General features: G+C 39.2%; 1 protein-coding gene across 1 annotated transcript in view; it reads left to right on the top strand.

Moving 5' to 3' along the window:
* The window catches only part of TMEM132C (transmembrane protein 132C), a 153,634-nt gene that overhangs the window by 94,704 nt on the left and 32,833 nt on the right, over window positions 1–26,097 (top strand). The window contains exon 4 of the mRNA XM_086623736.1: window positions 3,991–4,174. Coding sequence (XP_086479862.1) covers window positions 3,991–4,174 — 184 coding nt within the window. The remainder of the gene's footprint in view (window positions 1–3,990; window positions 4,175–26,097) is intronic.

Here is a 26,097-nt window from a genome sequence, read left to right as displayed (position 1 = left end):
AGGAAGCCATGCCTCATGAAGCCTCATTTGTAATCACTGCGTGCTGTGTACTTTAGAAAAGTTTATAATTACTTGCTGTTCCAGCTGCTGAGCAGTTCTAAATGTTCGATATTAAGGAATTGCTGTTTCAGTCAGTGAACAAGCTCTGAACATTAAACGTGCTTCATGAGAAGTTTTTTCTCAGCCATTACACATCTCTGAAGGCATATTTTTTTTTCAAGTGGATGCTTTCCCAGCTGTTGATCATCTCTCTGTTTCTTCTGTATGAAGAGAGAAGGAGGAAACTGGTGATAGTGTGGCGCTGTATAAAGGCTTTATCGCTGTGGAGGGAGATGGGTGCATTACTCACAAATGCAGGCGTTGAAATAATTTTGCAGGTCATCCTGAGAAAGTGCCAGTAAAACCTTTATCTTATACGATTCATTTCTTGGGTGTTTTTGTGTCATGTGTTTTTCAGAAGAAATATTTTAGCAATGTTTTACAGAATTCTGTAGAAGAATTTTGGTACTGTTTTTTATGTCCCTCCACCACTACAGCTTGATACTCTGGGGAGAAGCAGCCTGTTTTTGTCCTGGGTCAAGAAGATATTTGGCTGAAATAGCTCACTGTGTGGTACCAAGTGCTCAGTGAGAGCTGGAAATCCAAATAAGTGGGTGTTTGTGAGACAGTGTTGTAAAAGGTGATAGCAGTGATTTCTTTCACAGAATAGCTCATCAATTATTGAAAAATATGCCTCATGTACAGAATGATGTGGAAATTTAGGATGCATATACTGAAGACTATTTAAGACTAGAATCAAGTGCTGTGGTTCCCATTCCATCGATACCAGAATGATGGTCCAGTGGTTAACAAGAGATTTGGAAAAACGCAGATAATTCTTTACCCTGCCCCAGTCTTCCATATGACCTTGTATGTGTCACATAGCCTCTCCGTCAGTCCTCATGTGTAAAATGGAGATACCCATGTCTACAGTAGAACGGAGAAGAGACAGGAGTGTTGGACCCTCAAGCCCTACTGCAACAGATCGTATATAAATAGAGCATGGACAGTAAGTCCCTCATTTTAGTCCTAGAAGATCACACGGTGGCAGATGTAACTGTCAGTGGTGGAAGAGTGATTCTGATAATTCTACATTTGGGAGGAAGGAAGTCAGTTATGTCAGACCTGTTTATGGTGGAGTTTAGTGCTTCTTAGAGATACAGACTGTTGTTTGTGGCTCCAGTGAAGATAATATTGCTGAGAATGCAATAGCAGCCAAGTGTGGTTTACATTGCAGTGGTGCAGTTGCCATGTAGTTCTCCAAATGTGTATGTGTGTGCATAATAGATGAAAAAAATGTTGACATTTTCTTTAATTGCAATAATCGAAGTAATTGAGCATCATGGACTTCAAATATAAAATCCAAAAGATGTCCTAGAGTCCTCTATGTATTATTAGTTTGGAATAAAAGAATCCTTTCACGTGTGAACTACAGGATATATACACATGTATGAATATGGAATAGGAATACTGAGACAGTACTTAAAAAAACTATGTCTGCACTGAGAGCCGTCTCGTCCCTGCCTGCAACATGGTCCCTGGAGAACTTCCCAATGCATCTACGTGTGTGCAGCCTGAGCTAAGGTTCATGCTGCAGGTGATGTCAAGAATCACGTAGAAAAGACGGAGTCACCTCTTTCTGCCATTTTCAATCATAGGACATCGTTACAAGGGGGTGTGGGTACCTAGATATGGCCAGCTGCAGCAGGCTGTGGTCTGTCCACACTGCAGTTAAGCGTTCTGTGAAACGCTGTGTAGAAACAGAATGCCCAAGGATTTTATTCTGGGTATTTCCCCTCGGTAGCTCAAAGCCAGGCTTGAGTGTGTGCTGCAGGTGGACAGTGTGGACAGCTCATGAGCAGAACTCCAGGCAACTCTTAGAAATAGTCTGAAGGACAGGGAAAATTAGATGTTGTGAGTAAAGAAATGGGAGCCAGAAGGAGGTGATCAGCTCCCACCTAAGTCGATGCATCAGGAATCGGTGGGCTGGCTGGAAATGAGCTGTTTCCCACCTACGGCTTCCCACCTAGAGCTCTCTGATCCTGCCAGTAGAGTTGTGGGGCTTTGTTGTAAAGCTGCACATTTCACATCTGCTTAGAGGCTACTTAGAGAAGTGTAGACTTCTTGATCAGGAAAACTTTCCTGACATATATTATCTTTTAGAACAGTTTTTAATGTGTGCAAAAATGTATTCTCAGTTTAGCGTAAGTGAAGCACTGAGATAGTCAATCACACGTGAAAAGTTTTCTCTGTCAGTTACTAAGCGTCAGATCTAGAAATGGTGAAAATGATGGCATTTCAAGTGTCATTAATCTAAGGCATAATGGTGCCTTAACAGCTAAATGAATGCTATAGCACAGGTGATTCAGGTATTTTTGCATATAATCATGCTTTAAAATAGATTACAAAGTTCAATACAGTATGTATTAATTTTGAGATGTCCCAGAAGTGTGTAAACTACAGTTACCGCAGTTGCCTCGTATTTACAAGCTGTAAGATTTATTTAGTAGGAGCTCTTCAAATGGCAGTAGGCTGGTCTTGAGTTATGTATTGCTAAACCCATCCATCTATCACATTACCACACAAAATCACTCTTTAAATGCGTGGAGGAAGTATACCACTATTGCAAAAGTGTTACAATGTCTCTCGTTTGACACAGCAAGAAAACAGCAAGGAAATAAATTTTAAGCATTAGGCAGTATTAAGATTTTTCAGAGTAAGCCATCAAATGAAAACCCATAATCAAAATAATAATTATGAGGAGAATGCATTTGCTTTCAGAATAATCACGCAAAATAAAGCGCAGAATATGTCTTAAGTAATAAAAAATGGTGATTTCTGTTCAGAGTTAAAGTCTGGCACTTGAGAATATAAGTGCTTTGTACATGATCAGTTCTTGATGGATTTCTCAGAAATCAGCTTTCGTGTATTGTACATAAAAAAGAGTAAAAATTGAAGCTGTTATGTGATGAATGCATCCAAAGGTGTGATGAAGCTGGGATTCAGTTACTGAAGCTAGGAAGATGCCTGTCTTTCTCTTCATTTTAAAAGTATTACAATGTAGGGTTAGGTTGAAGTAATATTTTGTGAAATATTAAGACTTTCTACACTGTGGAAAGACATTTGGAAAGTTCCAGAAAAGTTAATGTATAATTTCTGATGCAAATAATTCGTACTTTGTTAAAAAATTAAACTAGCAGATTGTCTGGCAAATTTCTTTCATATATCTTTTTTATTTGTGATATAGTTAAAGAAATTTAATGCGAGGGAAATAATTTCAGCATGTCTTTTCATAGTTGTTCTTCAAATTATCTTATGCCTCTTGACTTCACAGTTTATTTTGCCTGGCATAGCTTTATTCTTCCTATTTGGTCTCAGCTGCCTGGGTTTTTAGTGTCCAGAGCATATCTCCAGGTTCAGACTAATCTTGTCATTTTGCCATTTAATCATGTTAATTTTTTTAACGGCTTCCATGCAGCATGTATGAACTTCAGTTACATTGTGTTTCATTGCTAAGGATTTATGTGATTTTGATGGGGACATATACCATGAATCTTGTTTTTCTTTTTGGCTGGGCTAATTCTGGGCTCTTCAGTCTTCATGAGCTGCGCTGGACTTAACTTTAGTTGATCAGGGTCAAACCCATCTTGCAGTAGGGTTGAATCATACTTGCAAAATCATAAAAAACATGTAAAGGAATAAGTATATTTTGCTTTCGTCAGATACAATATCCTGGATTTTATCCCTCCACATAGTGTTCGTAGTAAGAGCAGCTGACCCATTTTAAGTAATTCCAGTTTGTATGCTCTGAAGAAGTTGTAGATTGAAAAAGGCCTTGTGTTATTTCTGCATATAAATAGCTGCATTTTCCAGCAGCTAATATGATTCACTTAATTTGCCTTTTTCAGCGAAAGTAATAGCTCTTCCCTTTCCCTGTTTTCCTCTTTTCAGAAGTAACAGTTTATTCAATGAGGTCGTGCAGATGAACTTTGAAATAGCCAGTTTCAGCAGCCTTTCTGGAACGCAGCCCATCACCTGGCAGGTGGAATACCCTCGGAAGGGAACAACAGACATAACCTTGTCTGAAATCTTCATCTGCCAGAAGGATCTTGTTGGAATTGTTCCATTGGCAATGGTAAGAAACTGTTTCAGCGTGTTGCTCTGTCGGATCTGTATATGGTCTGAGAAAATATGTACCAGGGCGTCAGACAGACTTTCAAAAGAGTGCTCTGTGCTCTGCCTCCCCATTTCATAGCTGTATAGGGCTACTTGCTAAAATCATACCCTCATTTAGCAGTCTGTACACGTCACACAATTTCAGTTCTTATAAACTTACCACCAAGGAAAGGGATGCTGCCACTTTAAAAATCTCTCTCTGTCTTTAAATCCTGAATTTCTGTCATGCATGGTTCCCTCCAGGCTACCAGCTGGTAGCACAAAGCCAAGTAGATTTTCCTTCCCATTCCTAATTGCCATTACATGGCTTGAACTTGCAAGCTGTAGAGCAACTTTAGAGGGCCTCAAGCACTTTCTGCTGAAGCCTAAGTTGCTTGGTCCTTAGTAGGCTGAGGCTGATACTCATTTCACTGGCTGTTTCCCTAATAGTGTAAGAACCTGTGATTTCGAGGAAGAAACAGAAAATAATAATAGCCTTAATCATATATTTGAGAAAAATGAAGTATAGACTTTCATGTGGAAAAATGCCTTGGGATAAATCTATTTACTTTGCTCAGTGTTGTAGCACCAGTTGTGGGCTACCTACCTCCCCGTGAAATCGTACCCATTGCCTGTCTTTACAAGGCTCACAAATGTGATTTGGGGAAGCAGTGTCTCCTCCTCTTCCTCTGGCCCAGTGAAGACACAATTACTTCTGCAAAGCAAGGCTGGGACAGTGGGAGCACTGAGACTTAGCAATGAGGGCCCCCTCCTGCCAGCGAACGACCTGGGATTGAATTCCTGCTCCATGTTGAGCAAACAAGAAATTTCACTGGCGACTCCAGCATCTCAGGTACACTGTTTTTAAGTAGGCATTTTATTTTCTGTGGGATTTAGGTACATGCTCATAACTTTTTCCATGCTCATAGGTGAAGTAGGCATTGAGCATTTATTTGGAAGTCCTGCCAAACCTCAGGAAAGGGAGAAACACAAAGCTGCCAGCTACATAGAACAGGACCAAGCAGCAATTAATAGAGGAACTGCACATGCTACCATTAGCCAAAGTTAGAGCTCAGGATTTGGAAGAAGAGTTAGACATATCCATCCCATTTGTGAATTTTGCCTCTCCTGTGCATAATCTTGTTGGGGAAATTCTGGCAGTCTCCTTTGAGCAGTGTTCAGTGGTTTGCAGCAGATAATTAGATGAGTATTATTTCCTGGAAGTCCTAGGCTTGGATATATTCTTCCCTTTTGAAGAGTAAAACTGCTGCTCATATCAAATGAGGTCATGCCCAGCAATTTCCTGATCCAAGGTCTGTTAAGTCAGCAGAAGCCCTGTGCTACATTCCAGATCTGAAAGAGAAATAATTATCCTCATTACCTGCGGAGTTGAACAGGGAATACATATTTGAGCATCTGTCCTCTAAAGAATTGAGAACATGCGTAAGGAAGGCTTTTATGGTCAGATTTTATTTTGAGATAGATGCCTTCCAGTACCAAGTGATAGATGTCCTTCTGCTGGCAGACTTAATATCTTCTTGTTCATTTCTTAAAAGAATTCATCAGCTGCTTTTCTGTATTCCATATCTAAGGGAATCAAGATTTCATATCTCATATCAGGGTCTAATGCCTTTGCACTTGCGTAGAAGGTTCAAAATTTATTTGCAGTCTTGTGTCTATGCTAGATTAAAATTCATCTACCTTCAAGGGTTCCTTTAAGAACTGGAGGTCTAAATGAATAAATTTAGCATTGTATAAATCATATAAGGCGAGATCCTTTATTCCCAGCAGATGTACTATTAGGCACTCTGGGTTGTGCAAAGGGTTCAAACAATGAAATCATTAAACCTTTCTCTTTGCAAAGCTTTCTTGTGTTTATCTCATTTCTGTACGTTGTGATAACAGTTGGCTGGAGCCAAAATATACTGTGTTAACAGAACCCAGTCAGATGGGATACCAATGCAAAATTGGCTTTGCTAGCAGGATATTAGTAGATAAAGGGAATTTTCAGAGTTTTCCGTAAGCTAACACTGCATATCCAGCCAGGGTGCTTTCTTCATTTAGGCATTAATCTGTAGCTGAGCTGATTACCTGGCAGTTCTCCTGCTCAGAAACAAGAGTCACACTGAAAAGGGAGAGGGTGATGCTGTATCCGCTGAGAAGTCGGACTGTGCTCTTTATCTCGACTGCACACTGTAAGGCGACAGCACGTTATTGTGCACAGAAGTCAGATCTCAGTGTTTATCAGCAAGTGTGTTTCATAATCCTCTAAAGGGTAAAGGAAATGTTGTTGATTTAAGCATGGAGTGTTCCTACAGCAAAAGTGCAAACATCAGAAGTAAAATCTGTCGTTCAGAATTTTTAAAGATGAGCAAAAAAAGTGAAAGAAGGAGCTGCCCAAAGATGTTGTACTGGATTAGGATGTAGGATCTGACTGAGCCTCTGCCATTGGTCTGATGGGCATCCTAGTCAGTCTTCTGAGGATGAAAGCAGCAAACTCTTGCTTGGTTTGAGTGTAACATAAAAGTTCTCTCTGACTCACAGAGCAAAGCATGTCTCATGTGAGCCATTCCAAACTTATGAAGCAAGCAAGATCATGGCTCTTTTCTTGCCCTGTGCCTGATTATTTTACAAAAAAGTATTAAGAAAAAAAACAAGTGGCTCTTCAAAAGGTTAGCATGATTGTTGCTACAGTGTTTTTGAATGAAAGAGATTAAAGAATTGACATTGTCAGTAAGAACTGAACCTGGAATTTTAAAAGAACCTTATAGGACTTGGATCAGTGGAGCAAGTGGTAGGATACAGCTGCTGAAAAATCAATGGAAATTCATCATACAGTCAAAAGAAAGGATTTTACTAGAATCTGTATTCTGTGAGCCTAACTACTGCACCAAATAGTGTATACAAGTGAGAAACAACAACGCAGTGATGCTGCTACAGTGAACACTACAGTGAAATAAAAGGAGCAAGAGATATCAAAACTACTGGGCTGAGAATAAGTGTAATAACTTTTTCCCAGAAAAAAATGAGATGTAAATTTGAGGTAAGTGTATTTTTTTCCTGAGCTCAGAAGTTAATCAATCTAAGTAATTTGGAGGACATTTCACCCTTCAAGGTATTTAGAGAGAAAAATGAGAAGAAAAGTTATAAAATGTAATTCTAACTGGTTCTGTTGCTTTCTAACTTTCACATACCAGAATTTTAGTTAAGTACTGGGTGGAGAGATGCATCAAAAATAGATCGTAGTCAGACACGCGTAGTACTCTCACTACCAGACTCTTGAGTATGGCAGTTGGTGCAACCATCCACTCAATATATCTTTCATGCAGGCAGTATGAGATTCTGTATGTCTCACTCAAAGTATGAGGTATATTTATATGTTATATTTCATCACTGAATAGCAATAATTAACTGAAGCAAGTTTTGTAAGAGGTATGTCATTTATTAGACCATCTAAAACAGATGGAGAAAGATAGATGCTCTTTCAGGCACACAATCCCTCCTTCAGATCTCCTGACCAACTTAAATGACAACAGCTGTGAAATACTACAGCTACAGAAACTGAGGATTGTAAAATTCATCCAGTAGGAGAGTTAAATAGGAAATAAAAAGATTTCTTAAGGCAAAACAGGAAATATATCCCACTGTCTGCTGACAGGAAGAATCTACCACAAAGATTTAATCTTCCAGTAGAGAATGTCTACTGTCTGAGTTGTGCCCTATTCTGGCCATTTTTATTTCATGTTACTCGTTGCAGGATCAATTAGGAGAGTGCTTTCATAGAAGCTTAATTAATTATCTGCTAAGCTGCTTTTGAAAACCTCCTCAATTAATCACAAGTAACCTCAGAACTTGCCAATTAAGATGTACAAGGTTGCTTAACTTCCTTTCCACATTTTCCTCAAATTTCCATCCTGTTATGGGCAAATGTCACCAACTATATTGATTTTACCACTTGACTAGATTAAAAAACAAAAGCAAAAAAAACCCCACCAAAATTATTCACATTTGTAGCATGCACACACACACAAATCCCAGTGAAGAAGTCTATATGTTTGTGTTCAACACAGGACCTTGTTTTAGGAAATTTAGCAAGAGATTTCTTTTCATGCTTTAAACAGATAATACATCTCTTTAATATTATTAATTTTTGCTTTGGGATGGAACAATGTAGAAGACCTATGTATAAGTGCATTGTTTAGTACCAGTAAGGCACATTAATATTAAAGGAGAACTCCTTCCTGGGAGGAAGATGGGGAATCAATGGTTTAATATTTATGCAAGACCATCTGGGTCCCTATATATGGAACTGAAATAGTAGTCCTTCAACAGCAGGATAAACTCCCTCTGGATTAGTGTATCTGTAACTGTGACTTGCATGAAATCCAGGTATTTGAAGCATAGACCCAATGTCAGGAGTTTACTCTGAGAGTTCTACCCCGAATTTTCTGCAAACCGCATTCATCACCATGGGAAGCTGTGCAGTTTGCTCATCCATGCAAATTTCCTCTTTAAAATAACACTAATACTAAATTTTCAGTGGATCTTTTAGACTTCATTCACCAGGTTCTATATCCATCAATAACTGCGTACAACCAAGTCGAAGTTCGAACGGCTCTCAGGCATTACTTAAAAGTGGTTGCTACTGTTCATGTCTTACATGCTCAGAAGTTACAAGAAGTCCAGGGAGGGACTTTTTACAAGGGCATGCAGTGATAGGACAAGGAACAATGGCTTTAAACTGAAAGAGGGGAGATTTAGATTACAGATAAGGAAGAAATTCTTCGCCCTGAGGTGCTGAGGCACTGGAACAGGTTGTCCAGAGAAGTTGTAGATACCCCATCCCTGGAAGTGTTCAAGGCCAGGTTGGATGAGGCTTTGAGCAACCTGATCTAGTGGAGGGTGTCCCTGCCCATGGCAGGGGGTTTGGAGCGAGATGATCTTTGAGGTCCCTTCCAACCCAAACCATTCCAGGATTCTGCAAGTTTGTCTTTTCACCCCCTGCTGTATCAGTGGGTCTATATAATCTTTCTCTACATGTCCTGCCTTTCTGCTGATGTAAACTGCATCTTTCCCTTGCATAATAGTGTCCTGTGAACTGCTGGTTAATCCAAGTTCAGATTTTTTATGTAGAGTACCCTGACAAAGCCAGCAATAATGTGTAGCCACGATTCTCCTTGGCTTCTCATCAGACAGTACTGTTCCACACATACCTTTTGCTCAGTGGTTAAGTGCTTGGTTTGTGTGTACCATCCTTTACATTCAGAACTCAATGTATTGACAGTTCTACTGCAGAAGTGACTGAATGGACATCTAAGATGCAGAGCCATGACTCAGCCAAAACACTTTGACATTTTTATGTATACTTGTTAACTTGCTTTCCATTAAAACACAGATGATTGAAAATTTAGCTTGCAAAGCCATGTTTATTTATATAGACTTTTATGTATGTTATTCCCAAAGTTAAAAGATTTTTTTTAAGGTATTTCATTGTAATGAAGTCCCTGTAATGCCATTTTAAATATGGACCTATATAAATAGAGTTTTCATCCCTGCACAGTCTGCGACTTTACACCATAAAGCTCTATCTGTTTCAAGGTCACAGAAGTGCAGAATCCTCACTCCTGTTAATCTTTGAGTCTTAAATGAAGTGGGGGGCAACAGGCACCAAGGAGCTTTGCAGAAGATAAAATCTGAGGCTACATAAACACATCCGCTTCCTGATTTACTTATCACAAACAAATGAACAGATAATCTACATATCAAACTTTTCAGCTGGCAGGTATTGTCTCAGATAACTTAATTATGAATCACATCAGATGAACACTGTGAGTTGAAGGAGATTTATTTGATGTAGAACTGTCCTATTACTATTAGTAATACTAACTGGGACAACTTAAATCAACTGTGAAGCCCTAAATAATACCATGAAGTCAAGATTTAGAGTTTAGTTACAGGACTGAGCGCTCTGCGTGGAAGACCAGAGTTACAATCTCTGTGAGAAGCGGTAACTGAGATCACTTACATGCCTACAATTTCCGTCATGGCAAGTTAGAATTGTTTAAATGAGGATAGCATTCCTTCCTTTAGATTTATGGTGGATATAATTTCACTAAAGTTTTGTTATTGCTCTGTGTTTATACCAGCTGACCTCAGGAGCCTGTATACCTACTTACAAATTGGCCCTGTCACATAGTGCATTGAGCTGTGACTAGCAATGCATTCGATTAATCTTATCTGTTAAGAATTGGCTTTTTTGTTGTCTGCCCATCAGGAAACAAAAGCAAAAAAAAGGATGAACTATTGTTCATTGGTCTTAAGTTGGTCAGAAGATGCAGACAACATAAAGAATTCAAAATGGCTCAATTTAACAGTGTCTTTTTAAGTCCTAGTCATCATTTCTACAACCACTGCTCTTCTGCCTCTAGCTTCTGTTTTCCTTTTCTTTACTACAATCACATTCAGTCCTACCTTTTGCAGGAAATGAGAATGGATCAATAAGGCTATCTCAGCTGGCTGGAATTAATTTTTCCATTGAATCAAGTTTTATGTCGTTTTCTATGCAGCACAACAGTATGTATAATTTCCTCTTCCAGCACCCCTCATATCTGACAATGCTATTGAATGGATTACTTTGAGATTTTTAAAATGCCAAGGAGAGATAGGGTCAGCTAGCTTCCACATTTTTAAAGTGTTCTGTTAAAGATGTCTACCGTATAGGGAACTTCTGTGTTTCTCTGCTAATTTTCCTGCCTGTATTAGAAAGATATCAACATGAGACTTAATGTATGTGCTTCTCATCCTCGACAAAAATTGCAGAATGAGAATGTGGAGTGAGGCAGCCAGCGACTCAATTATTGGACACTTGGTGTCATGGTAATACCAAATGCTCCCCTCAAAGAAGTGTCTCACAGCACCAAATGCTATACAGACAAATGACAGCCTAGTCAGACTCCTCTAGAAAATTCTAAGTCCGCAAGCCAAGCTGATGAAAGTCAAGGTGTTCAAGATTGGATGAAACAGAGTTCCATGAGTAGGAAAAGAGGGACAGTGCAGCAGATGCCTGAATATAGGATCACATTTTTGTCGTAACGTAGTGAGCGTAGGGATTCAAGATTCCCCAGCGAGTCCATGCTTGATGCCCATCACTTGTGTATGTTAGAAGAGTACTGTCATGGGCTCTTTCTTCTGACAGCATGGCACAGTGCGGGGCTGCATGGAGACAGCCAGGTGCTTCTACACTGGTTCTCAGCACTGCGAGTTAGCCTGAGTCAGGTCCACGTTCTGCTGCAGATAATTGTGGTATTGCTTCATGGCACTGCATTGTGTAATGTGACGTCTGGAGATTGTTTTGTTCTTGTGATTTATTGGGCAGGATTTTGGGACTGCTTTAAGTATTGGCTCAGGTTTGTGATACTGCTTCATCAGAAGAAGATATCTTAAATAACAGTTTATATTTGAAATGACAGATGATTAAAATTCTGATTGTTTAACATCACCACAAAGGCAATTTCACAGCTGCCACACACATGTGAGCACAGACCATGCAGAGACATAATAATGAGCCAAGAAAAAGTAAGCTCTGGGCCCAGATGATAGTGCTTGAGAGGGACATTCCAGGGCGGTCTGTTTTGATGCTGTGGCTGCTAAGGACTCTGTTCACCCTATGTGCCCTCCCCTGCCACCTTCACTGCCAGATCAGATAGAGGAGGGCAAAGAAGCACTTCTCAGCAGGAGCAGGAGATCAGTTTCAGAGGCTGATATTCTGTACAAGTTTGCAGCTGAAAGAACTGGTATTTAAAGGCAGAGAAGTTACTGATTTGTAAGACCATAAGGTGCGTTAAGCAGCTCAGACTTTGACCAGAGTTCACCCATGGCCAACGATGGGAGAGAGATGCTATGCCTGATTCTGAATCTCCTGCAGCACTACACTTCTGCTGCAAAGGATTTGAAAGAAATAGAAAGGGAGATGGCAGAACGTTGTATGACTTTGTTCATGAGTTGCTAGCAGAGCTGGAAGGGGAATTGAATTCAGCAGTCTCAATTGCTAGATTCTGCCCTCTGCTATGGAAGTTAATATACTTGTTTTCATCTAAACTAGTGCTCTCTCATTAGCTTTAGCTAACCATCGGTTGTCTTGACTTAACTGACAAATACAAGTCCAAACCTATTCCAGGCAACAGACATTTGTGGTTTACCCTAGAGAGGAATCAGTCTCCACCTTCTCATGCTGTCACTTCAAAGAGATGCCAGGCTGAACAGTGACTGCTGGAGCAGACCAAGGATGTTTGCAAACACAGCAGTTGCTCAGTCAACTTGAGCATTAAGTGGGTTAGCTGTGACCCATACTGAAAACCAGGAACGGTTTCTCTTAATTGGCAGCTTCTAATGATAATTTTGATCTGTAAAAAGAGTTTTAATATTTCTGGGGAATACCTTATTGTTCACAATCAAGTGAAATACTCACCTAGCAGAATTACAAATTGTTTAGGCTGGACTCTAATTAATGAGGTCCTAAGGTGCACTAGCTTGGACAGTGAAACTATCTAGACAACAAGGAGATGCTTTACTCTAATGGAAGATAATGAGTGAGCATGAGGAAAAAAAATCACCAGGACTTTTGTAAGCCTCAGTGTTATAATGAGCTACCCCAATCATTAAAAAACCCAGCAACTTTTCACCTTTGGTTTGCTGTTAGATGCATGTTTGCCTTACCCTGCTTTCAGTTTACAGTTCATTATCCAGCCAAACTCTCATCACCGAGGATGTTTGTCATGGAATTCATTAGGAATGTGTACGTCAAACTCCGAAGTTCTGCTCGAGGGAGATAAATACTAAAACCTAGGACAGGGTTCAGAACATTGCTGGGGAGAAAGCTAGCACTGTGCTTCTGGCTCTTTCTCTTTGCCTGTCTGTGCAGCAGCTGCTCTAAAGACATGGGGAGCAGCAGTGGCAATGGGGTTTGGTCTATTCGTAATCCCAAAGGTCCTTCTGCAACACCTAAGCTCTCCAGATTGATGCACGTATGTTAGATCCATTAACAGACCAAAACTTCGACGCTGTGGCAGTGGCCCCATTGCTGTGGTGTGTGCATTAGACCATAATTAAACTGCAGGGCCTGGCAATGGAAATCGGCTCAGATAGTGAACCTGTCAAGATTGTTTTTCACCTCAGAAACAAATCATGCCTAATATTTAAAGCACCAGCACCGTAGCATGAGCATCAGCAAGCCAGAATGCTTAAGAGAGGGAATTTCAGCAAGCAAATGGAAACAAAGTAACACTGACATTAATTTTAATCAGGTCTTAGTCATCTGATTTGTCCTGTGTATTTTTTTGTCTAGCAAAGCTGATTGTCTTTCTGCAAGATTTGCTACCTCACAGGACAATAATATAGGCTGTAATGATGTAATTTATTGCTGCAATTTGCTTTTGGAAATCCTCTATTAGTGAAAAATAGCAACAGTGCAGTTTTATTAATTACAGTAGTTTAATATTGAATGCTGACTGTCACTATCAGGATTAGTGACTGTGTTGTACTCTGCTCTCCAAGGCCCTATAGGACCAGAGCTGTGTATGTTTTGGAGGCTGTGAAATGAGTATTTGATTAAAGTAAATAAGTGTAAAAAAAAATAATTCAAGTTCACTGGGGAGTTTGATAGAGGGGAACATTAGCCTATAAATTCAGCATTGAAAAACACACTAGTGTGTTACTGCACCACATAATGTGCTTATATATAGTATGATTCTGCAGCATAGCCCATTCACCTATACCTTCTACCCCCAAACTCCTTCTGACAGTTCAAATCTTCAGGTTCATTATTGAGTTTTACTCTCAATATGCCATTCCAGGGAGAACTACTTTATCCTTTTTTTTTCTTTAATGTGAAATTTTTTACCTTAGCATAACACTTGTAGTTTCATTTGCGTAACCCAGATTTTACCAGGCTGTAGCTGGGGAAAGAGCATGGGGACAAAATCACCTTGTGCGATTTAAAGGTGAATTCACTTTCTTTTGTGTTCTGACACAGAGCACAATTGAGTTAAATCCAAAAGGCTTGCTATAACCTCTTTGTGATCTTGAGTTCTCATTTTGGAGAGCTAACAGAAGGTAGAAGGCCTCCTGCTGCATATATTATGTCAGCAGCAGAAACCAAAGCGATCAGTCTAAGAGCTGGATGTACTTCGGAATCATTTTGTATAGGGTACTATATGCCTGTGTGCCAATACCAAGAAGTTTTTATATGGCTCAGAACTTTGATTGAGCCAGCAGAGAAGACTATGTTTTAGATTCTGGATCTGGGACAAAACGTCAATAGCAAGCATTGAAAAGCAGTGACTAACAGTGGAGCTGCCAGCTGGCACGAGGTACCCGGTGGCATATGTTTTAAGAATGCCTGGAAGCTTCAGGAGTGAGCTTGGTGTGGTAATAAATAAGTCATTCGAGACTCAGTAATTCCTCCTCGCTGCTCTTACCTCATTCAAATTATAGGCTACTCATTAAGCACTGGGAGACTCTGATACACAAAAATAGGAATTGTCTGATGGACCAGGAGCCCCCTGTCTGGAGTCAGTTTCTGCCTCGTTTGGATCTTTGGCAGCAGCAGTTTACTCACCTTTAAAATGGACACAGTATTGAATATTTCCCAAGTTACAATGTAAGTATTTGGCTTGCAGGTTCATTCTGTGCTGCGGATTCTTTGTAAAGGAAAATTCCCTGCTTAAACATGAATTCCAGTCTCACCTACTCAGTACTGGCAATGTTGTTCTAGTCCTGAAGAGTAAAAATATAAATGAAGCAAGGTTTGTGGCTAGAGGTAATGTCTTTTATTAGACCATCCAATAGAGTTAGAAAAAACAGACAAGCTTTCAAGCACACAAATCTTTTTTTAAACCTCTTCCAGTGTTTTAAGTTGCTATGAGATGCTGAGATAAAAATAATGGTCACTGTGGTTGCTCCAGGTTACACTAACAAATAAAATACTGCGTTAAACAAATGGATTTGATCTCTTTGTCCTTTATATCACTGCCTTATACAACGGCCATAGCAACCTATTTCAAGGATGCTTTTCTAGCTATGAACCTCTAGCCAGCCTGATCGTGCAAGGCAACCCCTGAAGGTAAACCATGTTTTTACTTGAGTAACAAGGAAATAATTGAACCTATGATTATAGGTACTTTATAATATATATAGGTATATATTCACTTTGCCTCCTCCTACATATATACCATTTTCAGTTCCTATATATTATAAGATCCACCAGTCTGTTAGATATGTGTCTGGACAATAATTTAATTTTCCTGTGTCACTTTCTCTTGTCTTTTTAACTGTACTAAGTTTCTGCTGTCTGTACAATATCTGCACTTATTAATGCAATAATCTTGTTCTGTGCCTCTGTGTGCTTTACTTATGTGGACCTGCTATGAAGGCAATGAAATCAATAAACTATTTGAAAAGGAAAAATAATCTAAGGGCATGGATAGGAAATAATAATTACTATTTTCTGCATTTTTATTACTACTTTTTCATAGCGGTTTCATAAGAATCTCTACTGTGTCTTTGTTACAGATTTTGCTTGTTGAAAATAAAAACTGTACAGACAAAATAAGAAAAGAGCAAGTAGAAATTCTTTTGCTGATTTCAAAATAGACTAAATTAAATTGAAAGAATTTAGCAGGAGCTGCCTGCCTCGCTTCCACTGTGTTTTAAATAGAATTCTGACACCCACAAACTTGAGCCAAGTGTTCCTGTGCACTCCACCGCCAAAAATTGAGGACCTTAAGGAACTTGTAGAAGATGAATACTGCCTATTAGAAGGAGAAAGTAACTCATTAATAATCCATGACATATTAATCTACACAAATAAAGCAAGTTCACAACCCTCTACAGTGGCCGTAAAAGTCATCCATGTATCATGTAGTACCCCAGTTACTTAAAAAAAAGAGTTGTCCTTGGGACTTAATTCTTAAAGTCCATAAAGCATTTAAAATTGCTTCACCTCGGCTATAGAGTGCATGCCACCCCACATAGATCCGTACCGTGCTGCTCCCTTGAAACAATTGGGCTAAAAAAGATTTTACCTTGATTATCCAAACTGCACAATTTATTCGTCATCAACGTGGCTTGTACCATCATATAAAACTTGGTTTATATCAGGAGAGTCTGGGAGCAACAACCGAAATACCCCGAGTGCGTTATAGTAGGTACCATATTTTCATTGACTGTAAAAGGATTTCTACTTCCGCTCTAAACAAGTGGAGTTAGGACAATAGCCCCTCTGGAAACAGGGAGCTGAAGCACAAAGAAGGCAGATTGGAAACTTAACTTGCATGAGTTAATTCAAGGAGAAGAAAGGAGGAGATGATCCAGGTGCCTACACATAGATGTCTAATACCATTAAAGATGCCATAGAGTCTTGAGTCATCCATCCAGGACTAGCAGGTATGACACAGGACCTACAGGAGGTTCCTGCCCTTCTGGAGGAGCATCTGGAGGCCAGGCATGATAGCTAAGAGCATGTAAGTGGCACTCTGTTCTTAGGCACTTCAGTCTTTTCCCGGGACTGCAAATGGTGAATTGGATCTCTTGTGAAGCACGTCCTCAGAAATGCCATCATTTTTTTACCTGTAACTACGTAGATATCTTCAGTGTGTAGTTCAAGTTATCAAACTATACTTTCTTGACAGCTTTTCGTGCTACTACTGAACAATACAGCACTACAAACTGAAGCAAATAAAAAGTGTACGTAATTCATCAGACCTTCACTGTGAGGCTTCTTTAAGCTGTCCTTACAGTGAAGATGTCCTTATTTAAGCTGTCCTTACAGAGCTTAATGTCACATCATTCAGAAACCACATTAAGATTTCCATCTTTGCTGCCCAGCATGATTTGTGCTACTGTTCTATGCTGTGTCTCTACAGGCTCTACGTGTCAATGATGATGCTGGTTTCATATCAACCACAGTGAACACCTGCAACGTGTTAAGGGTTAAACTCACAATGCAAAAGTAGTGCTGTGATCCAGATCATCACTAAGTGGTGGAAACCCCTTGTATCTGTCATATCTTATTAGCATAATAGCCAACTAAATCAAATCTGTTTTGTCTGAGGGTAAGACCCCAGTTCTTCAGGTGCAAGTCAGCAAGGGTTTATAGAAGTGCTTGGGTCTGACTAAAGGAAAGCACATTAGGGAGGACTCTAAAGAGTTTGCTCCATAACACTTGATAGAACGGACCTTGGCTTTACAGAAGACACTGGCAAAATCACTGTTGATTTCAGTGGGGTCAGGTTTTAAAAAATCATGTTTGCAAAATATTTACAGTAAGAAATATCTGAGATAGAAATGAGTTATATATGAAATGAGAATTACTGCCTCTGTCTGCCTATAATCAAGTACGTGGCTTCTATTCACACGGAATGCCTCATGATCTTGTTTCCATAATAGTTGTGTATGTATTGGTGTGCATGCAGCTTACTCACATATATACGTGTAGCGTGTTATTGCGCGTGCATCCATGCGTATGTCCTAATATGCTTGTATATTTTCAGTCTGCAACTACCTATTGATTACAGCTATTACAGCAATATTATTACAGATATATAGCCAACTATATAACAGGGCCGCAGGTTTAATTGAAATGAACATGGGAAGAATTTCAAATTGCTAATGAAAATTGCCTTTTTACTACCAGCCATATTCCCACGGTCATCATAGACTGGAGACATCACCAGAGCTGTGCTGGTTCTGCTTAATGGTGGAGCAAACCCAATTTAACTGGGAGTCCATTTCCAAATAAGTTCCTCAGACTCATGAAAAAGGAAAGTAAATGACTAGCAGATCTTGAGCCCAGAAAATGCCCTTAAACTGACAAATTTCACATATTAGTCTTTTTGCAACAAAAGAGAACTATAAGCCATGAAATTATTTCACCAAGATATTATATAGCTCCATCCATGGCTGCTTAAGCATCCATGAACTATTCCATTATAAGATCACCAGGTGGCTATTGCCTTTCTCTCCCGTTCAGGCTTTACCAATATTCCCACTCCCATCTGTGATAAACTTAATAGGATCATTCAGCAATGGAGAAAACATGAGAGGTGTTCATCATAGCTGAAGGCTTTCTCAGACAATTATTCCTTAGATGTTTGAGTAAATGAAAAGCTGTTTTTGTGATTAGAAAGGAGAGAATGTGTTGCAGTTTTTGAGGCCATTTTATTGGCATAACTATTGGAATCCGTAACAAATATTTATCCTTTCCTGGGAATGTTGTAAGTAGCTACAGTCACTGAACTAATGCTCTTAATATGTTTCTCTCCACTCTGTTTTCCAAGAACGTGGCTACTCTTCTAAGAGTGCTTGTTAAATAAAAAATTGTATGTATGAGTACGTATTGTAGATGTTGTCATATATTTACTCTAGATGAAATACGTGTAATTTATGCACTACATATGCACTACAAATGTATAAAAACACGTTTTCAAGAGAACTGAGGACAGGCTATTGCTTATATTCATCAGATTTAAATGTATTTGTAGGTATCCATAAACATACTTATATCCATAAGTAGCAATGCTCTGAAGCAACAACAGTGAAGGTTCTCAAGTATGTCAGTCTCAGAATAAGGGCTTTTAACCCGTCCCTTCACAGCTTTTCATCTGTTTGCATTTTCTATGTTTAAAATAACCAATAATGATGTTAGAGTTGGAATATCTCAGATAATCACTCACATTTCAACACATAACTACAATTTTTTCTCTTTAGATAATGTTTCCTATGTAAGTGCTTTCATTTCTAAGTCAATTTAGCAAAATACTGAAAGCGTGAATGAAATTTCACAAAAAGAAGCAGATAGTTTCCTGTGCTATGCATACGCATCTTTTAAAAAATCAGGGGCTTTGTTTCATTTATGTCTAAGTATGGAGAAAGAAGTTGTGGACTTCTGCTTCCCATCTTCTCCAGTCACCTTTGTATCCTTATTCTATATTTTAAGTGGTTATGGAAAGATGAAATGTGGGCTTCTGCTTCCCATCTCCTGCAGTTGTCTTTAAAACTTTTTCTACATTTTAAGTGGTTCCAGAATTGTTTCCTTTGAAGTAATTTTCAGTTACAGTCTCTTCCACACAGCAGGAAATACCATCTTTCTTTGAAAATGCATATTGGCTACTGTATCCTGACATATCTGTGCTAGTCAACAGGAAATAGAGACAGCTTTAGCATAATACTTGTCTTTTTGGTGAGTTGTACCTAATTGAATTTAGTGTCACAGCTCCTACAAAACAGAGAGGCCCCCAGCCAGAGGCGCAGTCACTGTTGATCCACATCGATTATGATAGACACTTAAAACAGACAAACTATGCACATTTACAGCTTTTAAGGTGGTAAAGGAAGACACGATCAAGCATGAAAATGTTCGGTTGATTTTATTTCATGTCCTCGTTAATTTGCATTTTCCATCACCTAGGGGGTTAGATTATCTGATGAGATCATCTTGTCGGAGTAGTTTAGGGTGGTAGGAAAGGTTTGAAGTTATTTCTTGAGGACTTGATTCATGAAAAAAAAAGTGTTGAATGCAAGTGTAATACTTTGTCATGTGTGAGCTGAGCATGTTACTCTCTGCCTGATTCAAGCAGCATCACAGTTCTTGTGACAGGTAGGAGGAGGGAGTTTTGGAGACTGTAATCACCTGTCTGCAGTCTTGAGGGAACATGTTTGACAACTCTTTCCTTGCAGAAGGTTTGCTGGTTGTTGTTGCTGGAGGGAATGCCTCTCCAATATACTTGGTAATTAGTTTAGTCCCTCAGAATTGAAGTATCTGGATCTTCTAAGCTCCTTCAAGGATGCAGGTTGTCCAAGGTGTCAGTAATCATTGCTGTAACTAAATCCGTGCTCTCTGTTTCTCATTCCACCTTGCTTCATGCTGGGCAAAGACAGGTTTTAATATGAAATGAAATAGAAGTTTTATATATAAAAAAAATCAAGAGAGCCCTAAGGGATCAAATCAAGACCCATTTAGCCAAAGTGGTATTTGGGAGTCCATACTTTATAAATAAAAGTAACTTAATTTTTTGGTTTTGTTTTGTTTTGATGTCATATTGAGGCTATATATTTTCCCAAATATTATTGGAAAAAAAGATGGAAAGAAAACTAGAACACTTCAGTATTTTTGGAGTATTTTATTCAGCAAGAAAACCAAAACTGAACTGTGTCAGATGATGTGGGAATGATTTTTCTTATTCCTAGATCTGTTCAAAAAACTAGGAGAACCAGTTATTCACCAAGATGTGCTGAGAATCACTTGATCTGGTTGCTCTTTTTTCCTCCTTGGTGTAGAAACAGTCTATTATTATAGTCACTGCTCAGCATATTGACATCCAGCTATCATGTAGAGCCAGAATGGGGTTACTTTTATACAAATAATAAACACAAGTTGCATCGATATTCAGGCAGTGAAGCTTTACTGGTAGAAATATGAATGAAAGCGCTTGGATCCTGATTCCACAAAGGAGAGGAAATAAGATTTCTTGGTTAGCTTCAGTGCCTATGGCAAACTTACAGCTCCAAAATCAAGTTTTGATTTGGCATTGTGAACTGCATATGAGAAACTTAGTGTAACAAATACAATAAAGTAAATATTTACTTCTGAAATGAATTTGTTAAAAGAAATCTGAATTTGATTCTCGGCTGTTCACAAGTGCAAGAAGTGACAGGACCTTCAGAGGCGTTATACCTTTCTGGACCTACTGACTAATAAGGTTTCTTCATTCCACCTAGTTTCAAACACATTGGAAATGAAGAGACAGAGACTGGTTATCCCTCTTTAGCAGATCCCAGGAAGATACCTTGTGTGCTAGTATAACTGCTGTTTCCATAAGCTCTGAAGAAAGGGCATTCATTAGCCCACAGTTTCAAGCAAAATGTTTCTCACTGTCCTTTTTAGAGGGTTCATCCTTATTATTAAAAAGGCTGTGTCTATTGCACGTTTTTCTGCTAGCCAGAATACTGTTTATGGACTTTGCACATGGGAACAGTTTATGCTGATAAGATTTTACTTGTTTATTCAAATTTGCAAGCAGTAAGAAGTGAGATCCTGTTGTCATAATCTGAGTAGAGTCCAGGTCTTTCTACCTGACCTTAAGCCAATGTGGCCTTCGTACCAATACACAGATCTGAGTAATGGCTTGATAACATTTTTCCATCATTTTATGTCACTAAGTGTAAACAGAACAAAACAATTAAAGCACGGTTAATTTTGCTCAGTTGCTCTGATCTCTTCTTGCTTTTTAAAAGAGCAGCTCACTTTTTTGAGTGATGATAGAATTACATTTAGCAATACAGCCTGCATCTGCTAAATCAAAGTAACCATTAGCTATGTTCCTTTTTGCACGTTCGAATGCTAACAGAGTAGATTCACTGCAAGGAAAGTGTGGATTAGTCATCCCAGAATCCAAAGGTATTTTTCTCCATCCCTATCTGTTAATATATTCTACATTCCCCTTTTCTATCTGCAGTGTAATTTATCAGTACTCAAAAATTCCACTAGCAGGGTATTTGAAAACTGTAAAAGCAGGGGAAAAAAAAGCCAAAAACGGTCTGTTGCTAATGCAGAGGGCCGGTGAGTAAGATTTGTCTCAATATGGAGACTGTAAATAGAGACAAGATCATTGATTAAAAAGTCATTGCATTTGCAGAACACTGAGTTCCCATTTTGAAAAGACACTCACATCTTTGTCAAATGAACATGGTTCACAAAAACTACAGGGAAGATTGTGCTGGGCCAGAGACATTCTCCTCCCAACTGAGCACCGTTTGCTTCCTTTCCTTCTGGCCCCAGGAATCTGCCACTGTTTTCCTTGTGGTGGTCCAGCCCCAGGAGAAATGGGTGAGGGGCCTGAACCTAACCTATGCACTGACGGGCTTTACCTGGGTACTGATGATGGTCGAAGCCGCTCTTCTGGGAGGTGAGAAAAACAAGTCTGAATCCCTTTCTTACATCCCTGTTTCCACATTTCCTCCATTTGCCTTCTTTCAGACTCCTGGAAACTCACAGACATCACGTTGATCAAGCTCTTCAAACAAATGTTGTGCATGCTAGGGACAGAACAGTGCCAACGTCCACCTTTGGGTCTTACCATGGGTGATGTTTTATCTGTGTTTCACTTCAGCGTTATTTGTTCTTCAGGGCAGGTATTGTCCTTAATTTTTGTGCCATGTACATTGTTGGCCATTTAACAAAGATTTAATAAAGAGAAGATACCTCACAGTGTTGTCGTGCGTCGAAGAGAATTAGCATCCAAAAGAAACTTGGAGATCCTTTGTTCTATCTTTGTCAGAAACAGACTGCAGAAATGGTGACTTTTATTGAATAAGTCTGTTTCCTATGTAGATTTTGAATGGCCTGATTTTTCACCACTGTTAATTTGTTCATTAGTGGTGAAATGGACCTTAGAGTCGTGGAGTAACCTAGATTCCATCTGGATCCGTATTTGAATACTGAGGGGTGCCAGTCACTAAGCAGGTTGCTCCCCTTTAGTTTTACTGCTTAACAGCATTAACCCATTTCTTTTGCAATGTGATATTTCTCATGAAGTCCTTGTGTTATAAACTGGGTGAATGAAGCAGAGCAGGATTTACATGTGATGGGCCAATGGCATTGGAATCAAGTAAAAGAAAAGAGCAAGCCAAAATCCAGCCAACAAAATTTGCCCTTCCTCACTGCCTGCCATGGGCTCAATTTCCCTCAGGGAGGGAAAATAGAGATTAGAAGTCTGTAGAATACAGACTAGAGAATAGAGATCTGTAGAAACACTCCTGTTCTTCTGAAGTGTGTGCTAAGAATTTAAAACCAACATGGGCTTCTTTCCCTGCTCATATATACTGTCTGTCAACGTGGAGTGTCAGAATCCAGTTGGCAGAAAGCACAATATGTAATTTACTTTTATTCATGGGATTATGTAGATAAACAGAATCAGCTGCCTAACAATGTCATTTTGTTAATCAGCTGTAATCTTGGTAGTATTAATAACTCAAATCTACAGCCATCGTGTTACCAGACTCACAGATCAGCATAACAATTGTCTGCAGCGCGGTACAGCTCTGTGCATCACTGTAACTAGGGGGCCCTGGAAGCTCGTGATGCGTAACTTAGTGCTCATCAGTAGACTATTTATGGTGTTTGCAACTGGTGTATGTGGAGTTTACTTTATATCTCGTACATCTCCATTTTCTTCTCTTGTAAATGTGTTGCCGAGGTGCCGCTGTTCATCAAGGGTGATGGGCTGAACAACAGTTGGCAGCACAGTACAGCTCCTGGAGCTCTCCTACATAGGCATTGTCTCCACCGATTCAAGTGCTGTCAACAGCATGCAAGGACTTGCTGCTTCTGTCCTTTTTCCATAAGAAAAGTAATGTTTTGATTTTAAGGTAGACAGTGCCCAACTGCCTATTTTCCACAAACTTTTTCAAGAGACTTTCCTTACAAATTAAAACATAATTGGCTTTTCTGTGTCTCTCCTTGAGGTCTACAGCGTAGGTTTGTTACTCATGAAGGTGCTGTGTTTGTGTGAGGGAGAAATCTTAATGCTAAGCTATGGTTAACATCATTCTATGAGATTCCACTTAGAGAGTTTTCAGCCTGTAAACAGGACCATTCTCATGACCTCAGGCTCCCATGGATTTCTCTTGATAACACCATCTAATCGGATTTAGAGTTTAATTAAACAGCTGTCACTTTGCTTCCTCATTCTGCCGCAATTTAATGTTGAATTAGTTCCTAAATTAGTCATGGCTGAACGCTTGCCTTCTTACAATTGAGAGGTTGGATGAGCATAAGGTTTGCTCTTCAGCTAAATTCAAGCGGCTAAGGCTCATATTCTGTATTCTTGCTCTTTGCACAGAGCTCCCACTGACATTGGTGGAAGTTCCCTGACTGAAACAGGGGTGGAATAAAATGTGCAGAGTCAACCATAGTGTTATCTAACTTCAAATGACCAAATCTGAGCACACGTTTCTTCTCCACTCTGGCTAGAATACATTGGCTTTATGGATGTTATTTTCCTTTTCTAAAAAAGTACTGATTTTTCTGAATACCGTTTCTGATGAGTTTTTGGTGAAGTAGCACAATGAGTGCAGCTGTGGAAGAATTGTTTAGACCAATACTACTGCTACTGGACTTTATCCAAATTAACCCTGATGTAACCAAGACCAGAGTATGAACAAAAGGTTGTGGTACTCTGAATCATAACATGGGCTCCAAGCAGGAAAGCTTGGAGACTTCCTGTAGAGTGGTGATACTTGCATCAAATTCTCTATAATGATCTCACTGAACTCAGGTCTCAGTGTGATATAATGCAGTGTTTGACTCCCTGCCTGACTCTGATGTCACAATTTTTCTTTGAAATGCCAATTAATTCTTTCCCTGATCTACTCAAATGTAATATCAAGATTGGTAACTCTGGAAACGTGGTACAGGCACACACAGAGGAGTTCCAAACCACTAGGCTGATATAACTCACCAGTTCTAGCCTGTGGGCTTCTTGATTAAATCTTCTTTTTTTTTTTTTTTCCCCCCCAAATGCAGAGAAACGAACAGGAGTACCCGTTTGTCCTGGGCACTTCAGTCACAACTTATTAAGTGCTTAACTACAAAGAGGTAGGAAAGCCACCCAGCCCTCTTACTTTCTTTGTTTATCTGGCGAAGGTGGATGAACAGTAGGAGTTACTCCTGCTATGAAGATTTCATACCACACTTGCTGCACACATCTGCCAGCAGAGCAGCTTTTCTTTGTCTGTACGTAGGTATCAGGTTGTGACCTCAGGGCTTCACCTCTGAAGTCACTGGAGTGTGCTGAAGGTTTGTGTACAGGAGGTACCACTCTGTGTCTTTGATGCAGAGTCTGATGGTTCAGGTTCTTTGCAAAATGTGAGGTTTTCGAGCGAGCAAATGTAGTGCTGATTTGAGCTCGACTAGTGCACAAGATATTGTCTGGGCTGGGAAAGAGTAGACGTTTTGTAGTGGGTAATGAAAATACTATGTTGATTAAAGCATTTCCTCTGTTCTGTTTATGAGAGCTAGCTTGAAATTAAAACCTATCAGTAAATTTTTAAAGTAATTTCTTATGCACACAATTCAATAGATTTCTTTTTAATATCTCCTTTGATTAGAGTCTTCTGTCTGACAGCTAGATTCTTCCTCTAACCATTAGAAGAGCAAGAAAAAATGCCCCTTAAAGCTACTGTTGGTTATTTAAATATGTTTAAATAATTTAAGTAATGATTTTCTTCATATGCTGTGTTCATTGACAGGATGCTCTGGTAACAGGAAATGAGCCACCTCGATAGGGAGTTCGTAGGTAGTTCTTCATACAAGAAAACCAACTCTGTGTCTGCAATGTCAGTCAGATGTTGTTGGGATTCGGTTATTGTGCTGCAAAGACAGTTTGAGGCTTCCAAAGAAATTCAGAGCTCTAATCTCCCTTCTGTGTCAATGAGAATTATATGTGTAGTTCTCTGTTTCGACTTCAGAAATGACAACTCCTGCTTTTTTAGAGTTTGTAATACACTTTCAGAAACTTTTTTCTGACCTGGATATTGATGCTTACTTATAACTCATCCTCTTCCTACTTTTTCAATTTACTTTACACTTTCCCCATTTCTGAATTTATTTGGAACAAGTCCAAACATTGCTATCTGATGCTTTCAGTCTTTTGCCACACAAAAGAAATTTGTTTTTAAAACTTTTGTTGCTGCCTGCACAGAAAGTAGATTAGTTTTGGGGGGATTTTAAAAATTAAAGAATGTGGAAATGGCCAAGATATTGTGATTTTGAAAAGTGCCTACATTTTAAACGAGCTCTTAGTCTCTCTAAAGGTTTCTTAGTAATCTTGTATGTATATTCCTAAATTA

This window comes from Tauraco erythrolophus, chromosome 19 (assembly GCF_009769465.1).
Source record: "Tauraco erythrolophus isolate bTauEry1 chromosome 19, bTauEry1.pri, whole genome shotgun sequence".
NCBI lineage: Eukaryota > Metazoa > Chordata > Aves > Musophagiformes > Musophagidae > Tauraco > Tauraco erythrolophus.
This window is presented reverse-complemented; position numbering and strand designations above follow the sequence as displayed.